Source organism: Moschus berezovskii, chromosome 11, assembly GCF_049115385.1.
Source record: "Moschus berezovskii isolate FMDL1 chromosome 11, NW_MosBer_1.0, whole genome shotgun sequence".
Taxonomy (NCBI): domain Eukaryota; kingdom Metazoa; phylum Chordata; class Mammalia; order Artiodactyla; family Moschidae; genus Moschus; species Moschus berezovskii.
This window is the reverse complement of record NC_142470.1, coordinates 10,712,150-10,729,647: the sequence shown is the minus strand read 5'-3', so window position 1 is coordinate 10,729,647 and position 17,498 is coordinate 10,712,150. Positions and strand designations below refer to the sequence as shown.

At 41.7% G+C, this 17,498-nt stretch overlaps 1 protein-coding gene across 1 annotated transcript; it reads right to left on the bottom strand.

Moving 5' to 3' along the window:
- Window positions 1-1,207: 1,207 nt before the first annotated feature.
- HSPA5 (heat shock protein family A (Hsp70) member 5) lies at window positions 1,208-5,564 on the bottom strand. Its single transcript, XM_055399983.2, has 9 exons — window positions 5,446-5,564; window positions 5,139-5,364; window positions 4,809-5,040; window positions 4,267-4,404; window positions 3,867-3,979; window positions 3,382-3,772; window positions 3,021-3,258; window positions 2,543-2,710; window positions 1,208-2,121 (listed from the first exon to the last, which is right to left on the bottom strand). The coding sequence occupies exons 2-9, from the start codon at window positions 5,261-5,263 to the stop codon at window positions 1,559-1,561; spliced, it is 1,968 nt and encodes a 655-aa protein (XP_055255958.1). The 5' UTR covers window positions 5,264-5,364; window positions 5,446-5,564; the 3' UTR covers window positions 1,208-1,558.
- Window positions 5,565-17,498: the final 11,934 nt, after the last annotated feature.

Sequence of the window (17,498 nt, the reverse complement as noted above, 5' to 3'; positions counted from 1 at the left end):
CAGGCAGGGCAAAAACCTCTGATAAAGGGTTTTATCAGCAATACATCCAGGTAACTAACTGGCTGGTTGTGAATACTAATCACAACAAGGGTGCAGATATCTTAATTGCAAGATACAACAAAAGTTGTAGAAATCAGTGAGTGGACATTCCCAAGCTAAAGTGTTTTAACATTTGACTGCACCAGGTCTTAGCTGCAGCATGCAGGATCTTTAGTTGCAGCATGTGGGATCTAGTTCCCTGAACAAGGATGGAACCCATGCTTCATCAGAAGCATTAGAGTCTTAAGCCACCACCCACCAGGGAAGTCCAGGGAGGTGTTTTCAACATTAGCAGCTCTTCAGAAAGAGGTGTACTGTTGACTTTTGGTACAGAGAGCCACTGGGGACAGGGGCAAAGATTGGCCCTTGTCTCTTTCCACCAACCCCTACCCCTCTGCACACTTCAGGTCATTTTTAATGTTTGTATGGAAACTGGTCTGAAAGAACCCCATCCAAATGCTTCGGGCAACACAACAGAGGTCCAGGCCTCAGAGTAAATCACACATCAGGTCTCAGTTCCACAAATTAACCTTGCAGCTGGTTGCCCCATGTATAAAATGTCTATCTTTGGACTGAACCTGGATTTCATGTGTTAGCACAACAGCCTGCCCTTCATTGATCATACTTACTAAATTGTTGTAGGGCTTAAGGTAGATCACACCACCCTAGATCCCACTCTTGTACCAGAGGTAGAGATTAACGGCTGAGATTCAAAAATATACCTTCACATCCTAAAATTAGGAATTGAATCCATCCTAAAATTAGGAATTGAATCCATCCTAAAATTAGGAATTGAATCCAAGTGTGTAAAATTATCAGTGATTCATCACTTATCAAATCTCAAGAAAATCCAAGCAGTTGTAAAGTGTTATGAGTAAATAGAGGGGCCACCTTAAGTTTATGAAAGGTAAGGGGAAGCAGGAAGTTTCAATTATGCTCAAGAAAACTTCACTCTTGAAATGGTCCTTGCCTAGTTAAGCATATGGATGAACCAACCTCCCACTCCTTTTCTTAGATTAGGTTAGGCAGGTTTCCCAAAACGACTGAATATTTAAAGAAATGTTGTTTCCTTACCTCAAAACCCTGAACACTCCCAACACTTGAGAGTCTAACCTTAAAATAAATGACTAACCTAATTAGAAGTTTTATCACAAAAATTAGACCAGTGTAAATAACAAACATTTATTGGTGTCACTTATGGTAGAAAAAAGTTCCTACACCAGATACACATGACCCAATTGTTAAATAGAACATTTTCAAGGTGAACACACGCCCTAACCCAGCTTTTTTTTTTTTAACCCACTTTTGATGATAGCCAATTCCTCCTTGCCCCCCACCCCAAGACATGTGAGCAACTGCTAATGAAAAGCAGTAAACAGCCACTTGGGCTATAGCATTTTCAACTCCACTCCAAGGTGAAGATTCCAATTACATTCGAGACTTAAGTTCTCTCAATTTTCTCCTAACGAAAGTTCCTGAGTCCAGTATTTACAATATTACAGCACTAGCAGAGCAGTGTCTACAACTCATCTTTGTCTGCTGCTTCCTCTTCATTGGTTGGGGGAGGGCCTGCACTTCCATAGAGTTTGCTGATAATTGGCTGAACAATTTCTTCTAGCTCCTTCTTTTTAGCTTTGAAATCTTCAATGTCAGCATCTTGGTGACTTTCTAGCCACTCAATCTTTTCTTCTACAGCTTTTTCCATGGTCTCCTTATCTTCTGAGGAAAGTTTACCTCCCAGTTTTTCTTTATCTCCAATCTGATTCTTAAGAGAGTAGGCATAGCTTTCCAATTCATTTCTTGTGTCAATGCGCTCCTTGAGCTTTTTGTCTTCCTCAGCAAACTTCTCAGCATCATTGACCATTCTTTCAATTTCTTCAGGTGTCAGGCGATTTTGGTCATTAGTAATTGTGATCTTATTTTTGTTGCCCGTACCTTTGTCTTCAGCTGTCACTCGAAGAATGCCATTCACATCTATCTCAAAAGTAACTTCAATCTGTGGGACCCCACGGGGTGCAGGAGGAATTCCAGTCAGATCAAAAGTTCCAAGAAGGTGATTGTCTTTCGTCAGGGGTCGTTCACCTAGAAGTCACACACACAAAAATTGTTAGTTGTTACTGATAAACGTTAGTACATCTGGATCTCTACATTTAACTCTGCAGTGGCAAGGGCACTCTATCAACTTAAAGTGGGTTGTACTGGATCTGAAAAGAGCAGTGAATTAAGTTACTAGTACTGTTAATCAAATTTTGTCTATTTTATAGCAGTATGAACTTTGCTTGCTGTATTTTAGAAGCCAGCTCAGAAGGCATTTTTAATGGGAAAGAGTGCCAGACAAAAAACAGATTTTATTTTAGTCCTGGCTCTACCAAACTCAACACTAAATTAAGGCCTTCTCACCTGAAAACAGCAGATTCTTCTTTCCCTAGTCATTTCAACAGCATATATTAAAATTCAAACTCTTCAAACACATACCATGGTATTAACAAATGTAAGCAATTACCTTCATAGACCTTGATGGTAACAGTTGGTTGATTATCAGAGGCTGTAGAAAAGATCTGAGACTTCTTGGTGGGCACCACAGTGTTCCTTGGAATCAGTTTGGTCATGACACCTCCCACAGTTTCAATACCAAGTGTTAGGGGACATACATCAAGCAGTACCAGATCACCTGCAAAAGTAAGTTAATTGAGGTAAGTTCCAATTCAAGAGTCATAGGAGCAATACCAAGCAGTCCTCACGATCAATAAAACTTCATCTTCTCCATCTTGCCACTTGGTTAGGTTCTATGCAAAATCATTTCAGAAGTAGTGAATGAAAATACAGCTGGTAAGGATCTTGAGACTTCCAGGTCTTGTCATCACTGTACCCTTAACTAGCTCTGTGAGCTTGCTGCTTGTGTTCTATTACTTTCTAAAGCAACACCTAATACTCTTCCCATTAAGCTACTGAAGCACTGTGGACAATGCTGACAGACTTACCTGTATCTTGATCACCAGAGAGCACACCAGCCTGGACAGCGGCACCATATGCCACAGCCTCATCTGGGTTTATGCCACGGGATGGCTCCTTGCCATTGAAAAACTCTTTAACCAACTGCTGAATCTTTGGGATTCTAGTAGAGCCACCAACAAGAACAATTTCATCAATATCAGACTTCTTTAAATCAGAATCTTCCAACACTTTCTGGACAGGCTTCATGGTGGAACGGAACAGGTCCTAGAGTAAGAGACACAATCACTGTGATGAGGCCTGTCATACCCACAAACAGTCGAAATCCCTAAACGCACTGTCCCAAACTCAGAGTCTAACTACATCTCATTAGCAAAACAAGGCACATACCATGTTTAGCTCTTCAAATTTTGCCCGAGTCAGGGTCTCCGAGAAGTCTTCTCCTTCATAGAAGGACTCGATCTCAATTCTTGCTTGATGTTGGGAAGAAAGGGCCCGTTTGGCCTTTTCTACCTCACGCCGGAGTTTCTGTACAGCTCTGTTGTCTTTCCGAACATCTTTGCCAGTCTTCTTTTTGTAGAGCTTGATGAAGTGTTCCATGACACGCTGGTCAAAGTCTTCTCCACCCAGATGAGTATCTCCATTAGTGGCCACGACTTCAAAGACACCATTATCGATGGTGAGAAGAGACACATCAAAGGTTCCACCACCCAGGTCAAACACCAGGATGTTCTTCTCTCCTTCCCTCTTATCCAGGCCATAAGCAATAGCAGCTGCTGTACTGTTAGAGGAATGAAAAACAAAAAACAAATCTTACTTAACTTTTACTTTTCCACATTTGGCAAATGTGCCATACTTCTGAATTTGACACTTACGGCTCATTGATGATCCTCATGACATTCAATCCAGCAATAGTTCCAGCATCTTTGGTTGCCTGGCGTTGGGCATCATTGAAATATGCTGGTACAGTAACAACTGCATGAGTAACCTAAAATGGTAACAAAAGGTAGTTAGACATATTTTATCATACAGTTTGACCTTTAAGTTACAGTCAAATTATAATTTTAAGATACATAATTATATGTGTGTGGACTTGCAAGCAATAAGTGATTAATGAAAAGACTCTAGTATTTTGTTTGATCTCCAGTAAAACATGCAAATAACTAAAACTGATATACATGGATGTCAGACTTTTAAAATGATGAAAGCATCTATACAACACAATCAGAAACAGTAATCATAAAACTGCTCAACACTGTTCTAGAAAATACCTACCTTCTTTCCCAAATAAGCCTCAGCAGTTTCCTTCATTTTAGTGAGAACCATGGCAGAAATTTCTTCAGGAGCAAATGTCTTTGTTTGCCCACCTCCAACATCAACTTGAATGTATGGTTTAGTTTTCTTTTCAACCACCTATTTGAGAGAATAATTATTTTCAGACATAGAAGCAATGACATTTTAAACTTTAAAAGAAGACTGTCTGAGACTCACTTCCCTCTCCAAAGTTGGGTTTATTTTGGACCCTTTGAGCTGGAATATTTGGGGCACAAATATTTAAGGTGCAGAAGGTGCCTTACAATTACAAGCCACTTCAGTTTTAATCAGTCTCTTAATCCTAAACTATTGTCAACAGAATAACGCATGAAATTTCCTTGCCAACTGTACTATCTTCAGTTCTGAAATATACCAGGAGTATACAATAAAATTACACACACACGACATCTATATCCCCTTTGCTTGTGCCGAAACTTTTTAATTCTAAATACTCCCATTACCACCACCCACTATCTATTAAGAAGAGAAAAACCGGTTCGAACCTTGAAAGGCAAGAACTTGATGTCCTGCTGCACGGACGGGTCGTTCCATGTCCGGCCGATGAGTCGCTTGGCGTCGAAGACTGTGTTCTCAGGGTTGGAGGTGAGCTGGTTCTTGGCTGCATCGCCGATCAGACGCTCCCCTTCAGGAGTGAAAGCCACATAAGACGGCGTGATGCGGTTGCCCTGATCGTTGGCGATGATCTCCACGCGGCCGTTCTTGAACACCCCGACGCTGGCGGAAAAAAACCAACGGAAGGAATCAGCACCACGATGCTCTGGGCAGCCCAGGAGGCCACGCCCCACCTCCCCCTCTCCTCAAACCCCACTTACCAGGAGTAGGTGGTGCCCAGGTCGATGCCGACCACCGTACCCACGTCCTCCTTCTTGTCCTCCTCCTCCGCCCGTGCCGTGCCGAGCAGCAGCAGCAGCACCGCAGCCACCAGGGAGAGCTTCATCTTTCCGGCGCCGGCGCCCAGTCGGTCAGCGGGCAGCTACAGGGCTTCGCAGGAAAACCAGCCACAGGCCGCAAACACGGGAGCGCACCGAGGTTACTGAGCTGAGGGTGACAGGGCCCCGGATCAGGAGAACAGTAGACAATGCGAAGGGCAGGTCCGAAAAGACAGGCCGCAGCACCTACCTCTCAACGCACGAAAAGCTTAAGTCGATGTGTCGTGATGTCTCGGTCAGCGTCGACCGCGCCGTCGCCTACTCCGCTTATATACCCTCCCCCCAGCCCCGTCGTGGAGGCCTCCGATTGGCGAAGGCGCAGCTCGTTGGACGTCGCTGATTGGTCCAGGCCACCAAGCTGGCCGCTGCGGATTCGAAGCGGCCTCCTCCGCAGCTAACGTCATCGCTACGCCCCCCCGGGCTGACTCATTGGCTGTTGGGAGCGCCCAACAATCACCAATGAGACACAACATCCGCCCGGTGCTCCAGCTCCGTTGGTTTAGCAGCTGCCTGTCAGTGACGGGATCTCTCACCCAAGGTGGTTTCCGCCGGTAACAGCTGAGGTCCCACCTCCACGCTGGGCCCCGAGGGGATCGGGGACCGTCCGGCGTGCCAGATACCTCCGAGTCAGTAGGACTTGAGTCCGTGGCTTCTCCACGACCCTCCCGCCTGACCTTCCTCCGTCCCTTTCGAGGGAAGCTTCTCCTCCCCGCCTCCATCCCGTCCCAGGCAGGCAGGTGTCAGCGTAGATGTTGTGATCACCTCCGAACGAATTTCTCTGTCCTTTATAGCTGCCACAGGTACTAGTGTCCTGGGCTCTTTTGTTGCTCATCAGGCCGCAGCTCTCGAGTTGGGACCTAAGCTGGGCACTGCCGGGTCGCGAATCATGGCTCGTACTACTTACGTGCCCCGGCACCCGCTATCCCGCTGTCTTTCCCAGGTCTCCCCACATTGCCTTGCCCCACGGTAAGTCCCGGGACAGACCTGACCAAAGTAATTGACTCCTATACAGAGTCCCCTACACATGTGGCAACCCTGCCTTTAAGAGCGTGCTAATGCCATCACTCCCACCTTAGGATGTATCATTTTTCTAGCTTGTCACCCCTTGTCTTCCCTCTCCTTGCCATCATTTCATTTTGTGGCTCAGATTATCATTTACAATGCCTTCTTCATCCTTTATTGATACCTTTTTACCTCCACTTCTGGAAAAGGTCTGACTGTGCTTAAACGTATTTAATGGACAAAGACCTCAGGATAATGCCATAGTCTTGTAGCAAAAAGTATAAAGGCTGCTATTTATTTTAGCCTTACTATGTGGCAAACATTCTTTTGCCTTTCGGTCCTTACAGTTCAATACTTGGCATTTCCCATTTTGTAGATGAGAAAATTGAGACCAAAGAGATTGTCACAGAGCTGCTAAGTGATAGAGTTAGCACTGATATCCAAGTAAGCTTGACTCTATAGCCAATCCTCATAATAACTTTTTTAATTTATTTTTTGGCCTCTGTGTAGAGCATGTGGGGTATTAGTTCCCCAACCAGGGATCAAACCCACGTCCCCTGCATTGGAAGCACAGAGTCTTAACTACTGAACTGCCAGGGAGGCTCCCAACAGTTTTTAAAAATTAAGTTCACTTATTCAACAAATCGTTTTAGAGGCCCTACTAGAGATGGGTCAAAGGCCTGATACAAAATATTTTGAGATGCTTACAGAAAATTTGTGGGACTTACCACAGTCAGGAGCTAGTGACTCCAGTATTTTTTGCACTAAATGGTTTCCTGAGATTCATTGGTATGAGCAATACTATGTCCAAATAGCACTGAAACATCTTACACACAGTTGACTAAGATGTTGAGCCTAGGAGTCAGTACTCAGGAATTTTCTTTCTCCTTTAGTGCTCCTCAAAGGTTATGCTGGTGACTCAGTGTTGACTCCATTCTTACAATTGAAGTTGCATCATGCATCTCTTTCACAGGGCTTGTAATACTGCTGTAACACCTACCCAGTCTTCAGGTTACATCAGTCCATTATCAAGATACACTTCACCATTCCACCACATTACAGTTACATATCATTTCAAGCAAATTTTCTGTATGTATCATAGTCCATATCCATTAAAAACAATTCTCAATTTCAGCCTCATTCTTGATTGATGGAGTAACCTTTGCAACTCTCCTTTTCTGAGATTTAGAAAAGTGGTATCTGGCTAACTGCTAAGGAGAATTGAGTATATTGGTGGTTGTAGTATTTTTAAAAGTCAAATATATTAGGTAAATTATAGTGTATTCCAAAGTGCAATCATTTATGGATTGAGTAGGAAAATCAGTAAACAAATCTGGTTTGCTGAATGTTAAATACCAATAATAATAACAGTGCAAAGTTATCAATATTTAAGTGCTAAACACTATGCTAAATGCTGTAAGTGCAATATTTCTTTTAATCCTTAGGAAAATATTTTTTAAACCCCTACTTTGGGGATAAGGAGTATGAAGCTCTAAAAGGTAAAGAAACATGGCCAGGAGATCACACAGCTGAGAAGATGCAGAACCAGAATTTGAGCTTTGGCAGGTTAATTTTTAATTTCTGCAGTCTGGGTTGTCATCCTGAACTTCAGGTTTATAAGACTTCTGTAGTTTTTAGGATATAGAGTAGTTATATAGTTTACAAGTATTTTGATATTGGTGATAGACAAATGTAGATTTTTATCCAGTAATTTAAACAAGCTCATTTTACTTGTGCACTTATGGGTAAGAAAATAGATTTCTATTTCCCATCTGATCTCAGAAAGCTAAGCAGAGTTACAATTGATTAGGATTGGATGTTATTTAGCTCCTAAATCTTCCTTTCTGAAAGGGAATTAAAGGCATAGAGCAAGAAGGAAAAGGCCAATGTAATCGACAGGTTGAATATTTAGACCCTGATAAGTTCACATACTTTGTTGGAGAGAATATTCAGCTAAGAGGGCATATGACGGTGGAAACACCCAACCTCCCAAAGCCTCAGTTTCTTCATCTATTGAATGTCAGGAATTTCTGTCCCTCCTTGTCTTGGTGGCTTGTTTCAAAGATCAAATGAGATATTGTCTGTGAAAGTTGTACAGTAGTGGTAATGCTATTATTTATCATGTAAATATACTATGAGAATAAATTTTAGAAGCTCTTCGAGCAAACCACCTCTTGAGAGTGAATTTTCAAGATTACTTTCTATGGGAAATAATCGTTTGGTGATCTCATTGAATTTGACAAAAATTTTTGGAAATGCTTTGAACAGTGTTACATCTAATTCCTGTCTTGTATTGGCTGCATAAGATGTCTTTTTTGATTAAGAGACGGAATAATTCCTCAGCCTTCATTAAACAACAAGAGAGTGAGAGAAAAGTAATACCTAATCCCTAATACCCAAGCTGGAAGTAATAGGAAGTATGAATCCTATATGATGTTTTAGTACTTCTGATAGTGCAATGTGCCGTTCAATAAGTTTCTTTGTCTTCACTTAAAAAGTGACTTTAATAATTATTAGAGAACCTTCCCCACACACGAGTGAAAAGTAACAGATGGTGTGTTTTTTGTTCTTCACATAAATATTTTTGGTGAAAGGCATTCAGGAGGGTATATTGTGTCAGCCTGATAGAGAAGAAGGATCATGGAGTTTGCAGGCATAAAAATGAGTTCCAATTCTGTCACTAATTGGCTATGACTTAGGGTAAGTCACTTAATCCCTCTAAGGCTCTGTTTACTAGTCTGTAAAATGGATGTAATTCTGCCTCCTCACAAAGCTATTTATGATTGAGGTACTTGATTAACTATAAAGTATTTTATACATAAAATGTTCATTTTAATTTTTCTTCTGTCTTAAGTGTTCCTTTGAAGTACAGTAAGCTACGGAGGGGACCTCCCTGTTGGTCCAGTGGCTAAGACTCCACCCTCGCAAGGCTGGGGGCCTGGGTTTGATCCCTGTTCTTCAGGGGACTAGATCCCACATGCCACAAGTAAGGCCCAGTGCAGCCAAATAAATTTAAAAAAGAAAAGAGGAAGGACTGAACATCAAGAGCTACCTATTGATTTTGAGTGATATTTGATATGTCTTAAATTTCTAAATTTTTAAAATAGGAAATATATATACATAACATATAATTCAAAGGGTGCAGTATACAATACACAGTGACAATAAGTTGGCCTGCCACCCAGTCCCCAACCCTATTACCCTACACAAGTGAAGGTTACTGCTGGCACTACTTTCTGATATTGCCCTCTAAGATGTTTTATTCACATGCAATGTGTGTGTGTAACCCAGTTTTAAAACCAATGGTCAAGGATAGTGCACAAATGGTTTCTGCTCCTTTATCCACTTAGCTGTGTTTCTTGGAGATTGTCACAAATCAGCTGTCTCCATTGTTTTTTAATGTCATACTGGGTGCCCTGAATTGAGTATCTACTCTATGGTGAGTGTTTTATAATTTTAAACCATTTTATTACAAATTACAATGTAGAAACAGAAAATACAAATGTACAGTTTAATGAAAAACATAAAGTGAATCCCTAAGTATTCAATAAGTAGGCCAAGAAATAGAATGTTGTCAGTACTCAAAAGTCCTCATTTTTCCCCTAGCTGATCACAGTCCCCTCCTTCACTAAAAAAGTGACTTTTCTGGACTTAACTGGTGGCCCAGTGATTAAGAAGCTGCCTGCCGATGCAGAAGACACACGTTTGATCCCTGGTCTGGGAAGATGCTGCATGCCACGGGGCAGCTGAGCCCATGTGCCCACAACTATTGAGCCTGTGTGCTGAGAGCTGCAGCAACTGAAGGTGCACATCCTAGAGCGCGTGCTCTGCAACAAGGGAAAACACTGCAATGAGAAGCCCGCACACGGCAACTACAGAGTAGCCTAGGCTCACTGTTTCTAGAGAAAACGTGCCCGCAGCAATGAAGACCCAGCGCAGCCAAAAATAAGTAAATATTTTTTTAAAAAGTGACTTTATTGTTACAGTCTTCAGAACTTAGCCATGTAAAAATACCTCCTCACACATCATGGTTTAGTTTCCTTTGTATTTTTTCACTTGATGTAACGGAATCCAAGAGTATATATACAGTTTCTGGCTTCTTTCACTCACATTGTTTTAAAGTTTTGTCCTTATTGTTATCTGTAGCTCTTAATTCATTCACTTTCAATTGTTCAGTATCCCCAAGACAGCACAACTTAGGTTGTATTTAGTATTTTGGCTATTATGAACAATGCTACTGTGAACATTATTCTACATGATTCTTGGTATCCACGCACATGAATTTCTCTAGGGTATATGACCAGGGTTTTGGCTAAGATCAGGTGTGTAGTATGGGGGCTTCCCAGGCTACACATTGGGAGGAGGGGGACCCCCCTCCTCCTCCTCCCAATGCAGGAGGTGTAAGAGACGCAGGTTTGATCCCTGGGTGGGAAAGATACCCTGGAGTAGGAAATGGCAACATGCTTCAGTATTCTTGCCAGAAAAAGTCATGGACAGAGGAGCCTGATGAGTTACAGTCCACTGGGTTGCAAAGAGTCTGACACAACTGAGCGACTGAGCATACACAAGGATCAAAAGGTTTTAGTCAGTTCAGTCACTCCTCCGTTGTGTCCGACTCTGTGACACCATGGGCTGCAGCACACCAGGCTTCCCTGTCCTTCACCAGCTCTCAGAACTTGCTCAAACTCATGTCCATCGAGTTGGTGATACCATCCAACCATCTCAACCTCTGTCATTTTCTGCCTTCAGTCTTTCCCAGCATCAGGGTCTTTTCCAATGAGACAGTTCTTCACATCAGGTGGCCAAAGTATTGGACCTTCAGCTTCAGCATCAGTCCTTCCAATGAATATTCAGGACTGATTTTCTTTCCAGAGCCTGGAAAAACCATAGTTTTGACTATATGGAACTTTGTTGGCAATGCCCTGCTTTTTGACATGCTGTCTAGGGTTTAAATATCTTCAAAAGGTTTAAATATGTTTCAAATATAGTAGATCATGTTGAACTACTTTCCAAGTATACACTCTTACCGGAAGTTTATGAGAATTCCAGGTGTTCATGTCATTGTCAACACTTGATATGAACTTTATTTGACAGTCTGAGGCATGTGTACTCGCGTGTCATTGTGGTTTTAATTTCTCTGATCATAAATGGAGTTGTGTACTTATTCATATTTTTATTGGTCATTTTGCTTTTATGGGGTTCATAGTTATGGTTTTTTACATAACATAACATAGCAGTGAGATGGTTAGAAGCATCACCGACTTGATGGACATGAATTTGAGCAAACTCCAGGAGATAGTGGAGGACAGAGGAGCCTGGTGTGCTGTAGTCCATGGGGTCGCAAAGAGTCAGACATGACTTAGCGACTGAACAAGCACAACAAAATAAAATTAGCAAAATAGGCAGGGGGAAATCAGAAGTCCAGGTTTCCAAAAATCTGCTCTCAGTGGGGTATCATAAGACATGCTTAATTGCTCCAGCAACAATGTGTGACAACATGTACAAAATGTTGCCAATCAAGGAAGCTCATCTGAGCCTAGGATTCAGGATTTTCACTGGGGGTCAATCAGGTATACAGTGCACATCCAGAGAGATGTTCACTAGAGAATACATACTTGTTAGTATAAAGCAGATAAACTGGTACAATGTGGCTCAAAAACCCCAGGCAAGTGTTCTTGTTTTTTCCTTTTTCTACTCTTTTTCAAATTCCTTTCCCATTTAGGTTATTACAGAGTGCTGATCAGAGTTCCCTGTGCTATACACTAGGTCTTTATTGGTTCTTTACTTTAAATATAACAGTGTGCACATGTCGATCTCAAACTCCCAACCTATCCCTCCCTCCCACACTTCCCCCCGGTAACCATAAATCCATTCTCTTAGTCTGTGAATCTGTTTCTGTTTTTATAAATAAGTTTGTTTGTATAATTTTTTTTTTAGAGTCCACATATACACGATATGACATATTTGTCTGTCTTTATTTTCTGAAATTATCCATTTCTCTATTTAGAGTTTCTTATTTTGTAATTAGTTAATTCTTTATATTCTACATATTAGTCATTCTTTCAGTTATATGTATTGCAAATATCCTTTCACCACACTGTGGCATTTGTTTTCAACTCTCTTCCTAGTGTCTCTAAAAACCTTCTACTTTTGAAAGCATTGCAGACTTGCAGAAAGTTACTTTGCCATTAAAGGTCTGTATAGTCAAAGCTATGGTTTTTCCAGTAGTCTTGTAAGGATGTGAGAGTTGGACCATAAAGAAGGCTGAGCGCCAAAGAACTGATGTTTTTGAACTGTGGTGCTGGAGAAGACTCTTGAGAGTCTCCTGGACAGCAAGGAGATCCAACCAGTCAATCCTAAAGGAAATCAACCCTGAACATTCAATGGAAGGATTGATGCTGAAGCTCCAATACTTTGGCCATGTGATGCTATGAGCTGACTCACTGGAAAAGACCCTGATGCTGGGAAAGATTGAGGGTAGGAAGAGAGGGACCAACAAAGGATAAGGTTGGATGGCATCACTGACTTAATGGACATGAGTTTGAGCAAACTCTGGGAGATAGTGGAGGACAGGGAAGCCTGGAGTGCTGCAGTCCACGGGGTCACAAAGAACTGGACATGACTGACTGAACAACAAAAACAACAGCAAAATACTAGAATCCCGGGTACCCTTCACTCAGGTTCCTCCAACGGTGACGTCTTACATGGTTGGAAAAACTAGGAAGTTGACATCAGCCCACTACTTTTAACTGGACCACACACTGTATTCAGTTTCTACCATCTTTTTAGCCTTTGTGTATGTTTCTATATCGGAGAAGGCAATGGCAAGCCACTCCAGTACTCTTGCCTAGAAAATCCCATGGATGGAGGAGCCTGGTAGGCCGCAGTCTGTGGGGTCGCTAAGGGTCGGACACGACTGAGCAACTTCACTTTCACTTTTCACTTTCACACATTGGAGAAGGAAATGGAAACCCACTCCGGTGTTCTTGCCTGGAGAATCCCAGGGACGGGGGAGCCTGGTGGGCTTCCGTCTGTGGGGTCACACAGAGTCGGACACGACTGAAGTGACTTGACAGCATGTTTCTATATAATCCTATACAGTTTTTTTCCAAGAGGCATTATTATTTATAGCCCTGCTGTTTTATATGTACATTTATGGACTGTCCAAAAGCAGTATTTTTTAGTTGGAAGTTTTAAATACTTTAAGCAGCTCCTGATATCAAGTTGTCAAATTCCTCACCAAGGACAGCCTTAGATAATCTGTGTGTTCCCAGATAGTAAGTATTCAGCTGGTAGCCATCTGTGCTTCAAGCTTCCATCTTTCACCTGCAAGGCTGGTGACAATCATTTCTGCCAAATTCTGCACCATGACACAATTATTAAGATCTTGTTGGGGAAGACTCTTGAGAGTCCCTTGGACTGCAAGGAGATCCAGCCAGTCCATTCTAAAGATCAGTCCTGTGTGTTCATTGGAAGGACTGATGCTAAAGCTGAAACTCCAATACTTTGGCCACCTCATGTGACAAGTTGACTCACTGGAAAAGACTCTGATGCTGGGAGGGATTGGGGGCAGGAGGAGAAGGGGACGACAGAGAATGAGATGGCTGGATGGCATCACCAACTCGATGGATGTGAGTTTGATTGAACTCCGGGAGTTGGTGATGGACAGGGAGGCCTGGCGTGCTGTGATTCATGGGGTTGCAAAGAGTCGGACATGACTGAGTGACTGAATTGAACTGAAACCTTAAGTGGCACTTCTGCATTGACCTTATTTCACACTGTGACAAGGTCAGCATACCTGCAGTTATACGGTGAAGCCTTTCCCTTTCCCTCCCAAGAAATCCCCTCTTCTATTAAAAATTCCCTGACATAACAATCGATGAGCAATAAACTCACCCCCATCATCCCATCTCCTGACGTGGAAAGGCAAACCTGGGGCCACTTTGGGGCCTACAGAGTTCTCACCGTAAATGTGGTGGAGGCCACACCAGGACGCTTCCCTCCACGTGTTCAGGACGCAGAAACATTGCGCCAGCAGGGTTGCGACAGGAACCTCTCCAGACCCAGGGAGTCTGCATGCCAGGGACCCGGCCCTCAGAGGCCTGGTGGCAGCTCGCCCCAACCCACCCAAACCTCCAGAGAAGAATATCCCTACCGAGAGCAGAGGCTAGAAAGCAATCCTATACTGTTTTACCTGATGGATAGATTTGTGTAACCACCACTAAAATTAAGTTAGAACTTAATGCTATTTTTGATGGCCAGATAGTTTGACAAACAGAAAACATCAATTTTTTCTTTTATGGTCGTGCTTTTTATGTCTTGTTTAAGAAATCTTTTCTTATCCTGAGATCAAGAAGATATTGTTCTTAATTATCTGCTAAAAACTTACTTTTTATTGTTTTAATTAATTAATTGGCCATGCCCTGCAGCATGTGGGATCTTAGTTCTCAGCCAAATATTAAACCAGTGCTTTGATAGTGCAGAGTCCTAACAACTAGACCACAAGGGAAGTGACTAAAACTTATATTTTTAAACCTGTCTCTCTTGCTGCTAATTACTTGGAATTTATTTTTTGATATATGTGAGTTATACATAGTTTAAAGTAAAATGAATTTTTTTCCACATGGATACTCAATTGTCCCAACACCATTTTTCATATCAGTGTTTTGTGAGCCTCTGTCTTAATTTCTATAGCTGTATAGAGCTGGACTTTGAGCGACACACAGGTTTGAACTGCACGGATCCACTTATACATGGATTGTTTTCAATAAGAAATACTACAGTAGTACAGAATCCGAGGTTCGTTGACTTTGTGGATGTAGAACTGTGAATACAGAGGGCTAACTATAAGTTACAGTTGGATTTTCTGCTATGCAGAGGGCTGGTGTCCCTAACCCTACACATTGTTCAAGAGTCAACTGTAATAAATTTTGGTATCTGGTAGGACAAGTCCTTCCACACTGCTCTTCTTCAGGAGTGTCTTTGGCTAATCATGGCAATTGTATTTCCATATAAATTTTATTTTTTATTTTAAAAAAAATTTATGTATTTGCCTGCACTGGGTCTTGTGTCATGTGGGATCTAGTTCCCTAGTTCCCTGACCATGGCTCAAACCTGGGCCCCCTGCTTTGGGAGCATGGAGTGTTAGCTGGACCACCAGGGAAGTCCCCCACAAATATTTCAGAATTAACTTATAAACTTAGCAAAATAAACTATTATTAAATAAAAAAGCATGTTACTCAATAGTATGAGTATTGACATTTAAGCTTTATAAAGTATTAATTTTCTATTTAACTTATTTAACTTACTTTAGTATTGTAGAATTTTTTAATTTGCATGAATTTTGCATTTAAAATTTGCTATCAGGAGTAAACAATTTCCATTTTGAAATGACATGATTTATCAGTATGATATATTATGTAGACATTAAAAGTGTTGATATCTATGATTTTCAAAGAATACATAAATTGTGAGCATGTTACTTTTTTGGTCTAGACTTTTTTGCTATTAAAAAGTCTCCATTTATCTATCAGGAGCTTAATAAACTTGGAAAACTTTAAGAACTTAAAACTAACAGTAATACAAGACAGTGAAACAAGTTGTCAGTGAAAGATAGAAGATCAGTTCAGTTCAGTTCAGTCGCTCAGTCGTGTCCGACTCTGCGCGACCCCATGAATCACAGCACGCCAGGCCTCCCTGTCTATCACCAACTCCTGGAGTTCACTCAAACTCATGTCCACTGAGTCAGTGATGCCATCCATCCATCTCATTCTCTGTCGTCCCCTTCTCCTCCAGCCCCCAACCTTTCCCAGCATCAGAGTCTTTTCCAGTGAGTCAACTCGTTGCATGAGGTGCAGTTTCAGCTTTAGCATCAGTCCTTCCAATGAACACCCAGGGTTGATCTCCTTTAGAATGGACTGGTTGGATCTCCTTGCAGTCCAAGATAGAAGATATGATTACATTAAAGATACTTCATACACTGTAAGGGACTTCTTTGGTGGTCCAGTGGCTAAGACTCCATGCTCCCAATGCAGGAGGCCTGGGTTTGATGCCTGGTTAGGGAATTCCGCATGCCGCAACTAGGAGTTCACGTGCCACAGGTAACAATCTCAACTGCAACTGAGACTCGGCACAGGCAAAAAAATAAAAACAAAAAAACATTTAAAAAAAAAAGATTCTTCATACATTGTAACTGAGTGCTTGCTTAGTCGCCCAGTCCTGTCCAACTCTGCAGCCCTTTGGACTGTAGCCCGCTAGGTTCCTCTGTCTATGGGACTTTTCAGGCAAGAATACTGGAGTGGGATGCCATTTCCTCCTCCAGGGGATCTTTCCAACTCAGAAATTGAATCCATGTGTTTTGTGTCTCCTGCATTGCCAGTGGATTCTTTACTGCTGAGCCATAGGGGAAGCCCATACATTGTAGTCGTCAGTTAAATCCAAATACAGATAATGCACTAAAGTTTTACGTTGCATTAACATTATAGCTCCTATCATTCTGGACATAACTTGCAATGGTAGAAAAATATGTTTTATAGTAGATTTCATTGCCCTGAAGTATGAGTTGCATGATTTATGATCCTGTTCTACAGGAGTCATTTTTATCATTTCCAGTAGTCTCAAATTTTAGGCTTTTATCTGTTGTTCTCAATTTAGCCAATAATTTAAAATTCCTTGGCAAATGTTACAAAACTATATGACTATGTGAATACATTAATACATTGCCTTAAATCAAAAGCTACATCAGCTTCATAGTAAATCGACCCTGAATATCTGTATTTCTGATCCTGCCAGTGGGGGCCAGTGCAGGACAACCAAAGGCACAGAGCATGGAGTAAGGCCATGGCTGCAATCTTGTTCTCTACTTTCAACTGGACTGTGTAAGTGCAATAAAGGATTTTGTGAAGGAACTCTTTGCCACCTATGTATAGGACGGCGTCCATGCCTGTCTTCCTGGATTTTCCAGAGGTTAGGAAAATTTTCCCATTAAGACATAACATGTAGTTAATTCACATGTATTTTTCGTTATTCAAAGTGTGATGAGTCAACCTAAATGCCTATCAATAGAAGATGCTAAACTAGAGTATACTATGGAAATATTGTGTAAGGTTCAAAACAATGAGGTAGATGTTTATGTATCTATATGGAAAGATGCCAGGATTTATTATTACATGAAAAAAGTGTTACAGAACATGGAACAATATGTACAATGTGATTCTATTTGTGTTAAACACCCCACCATTT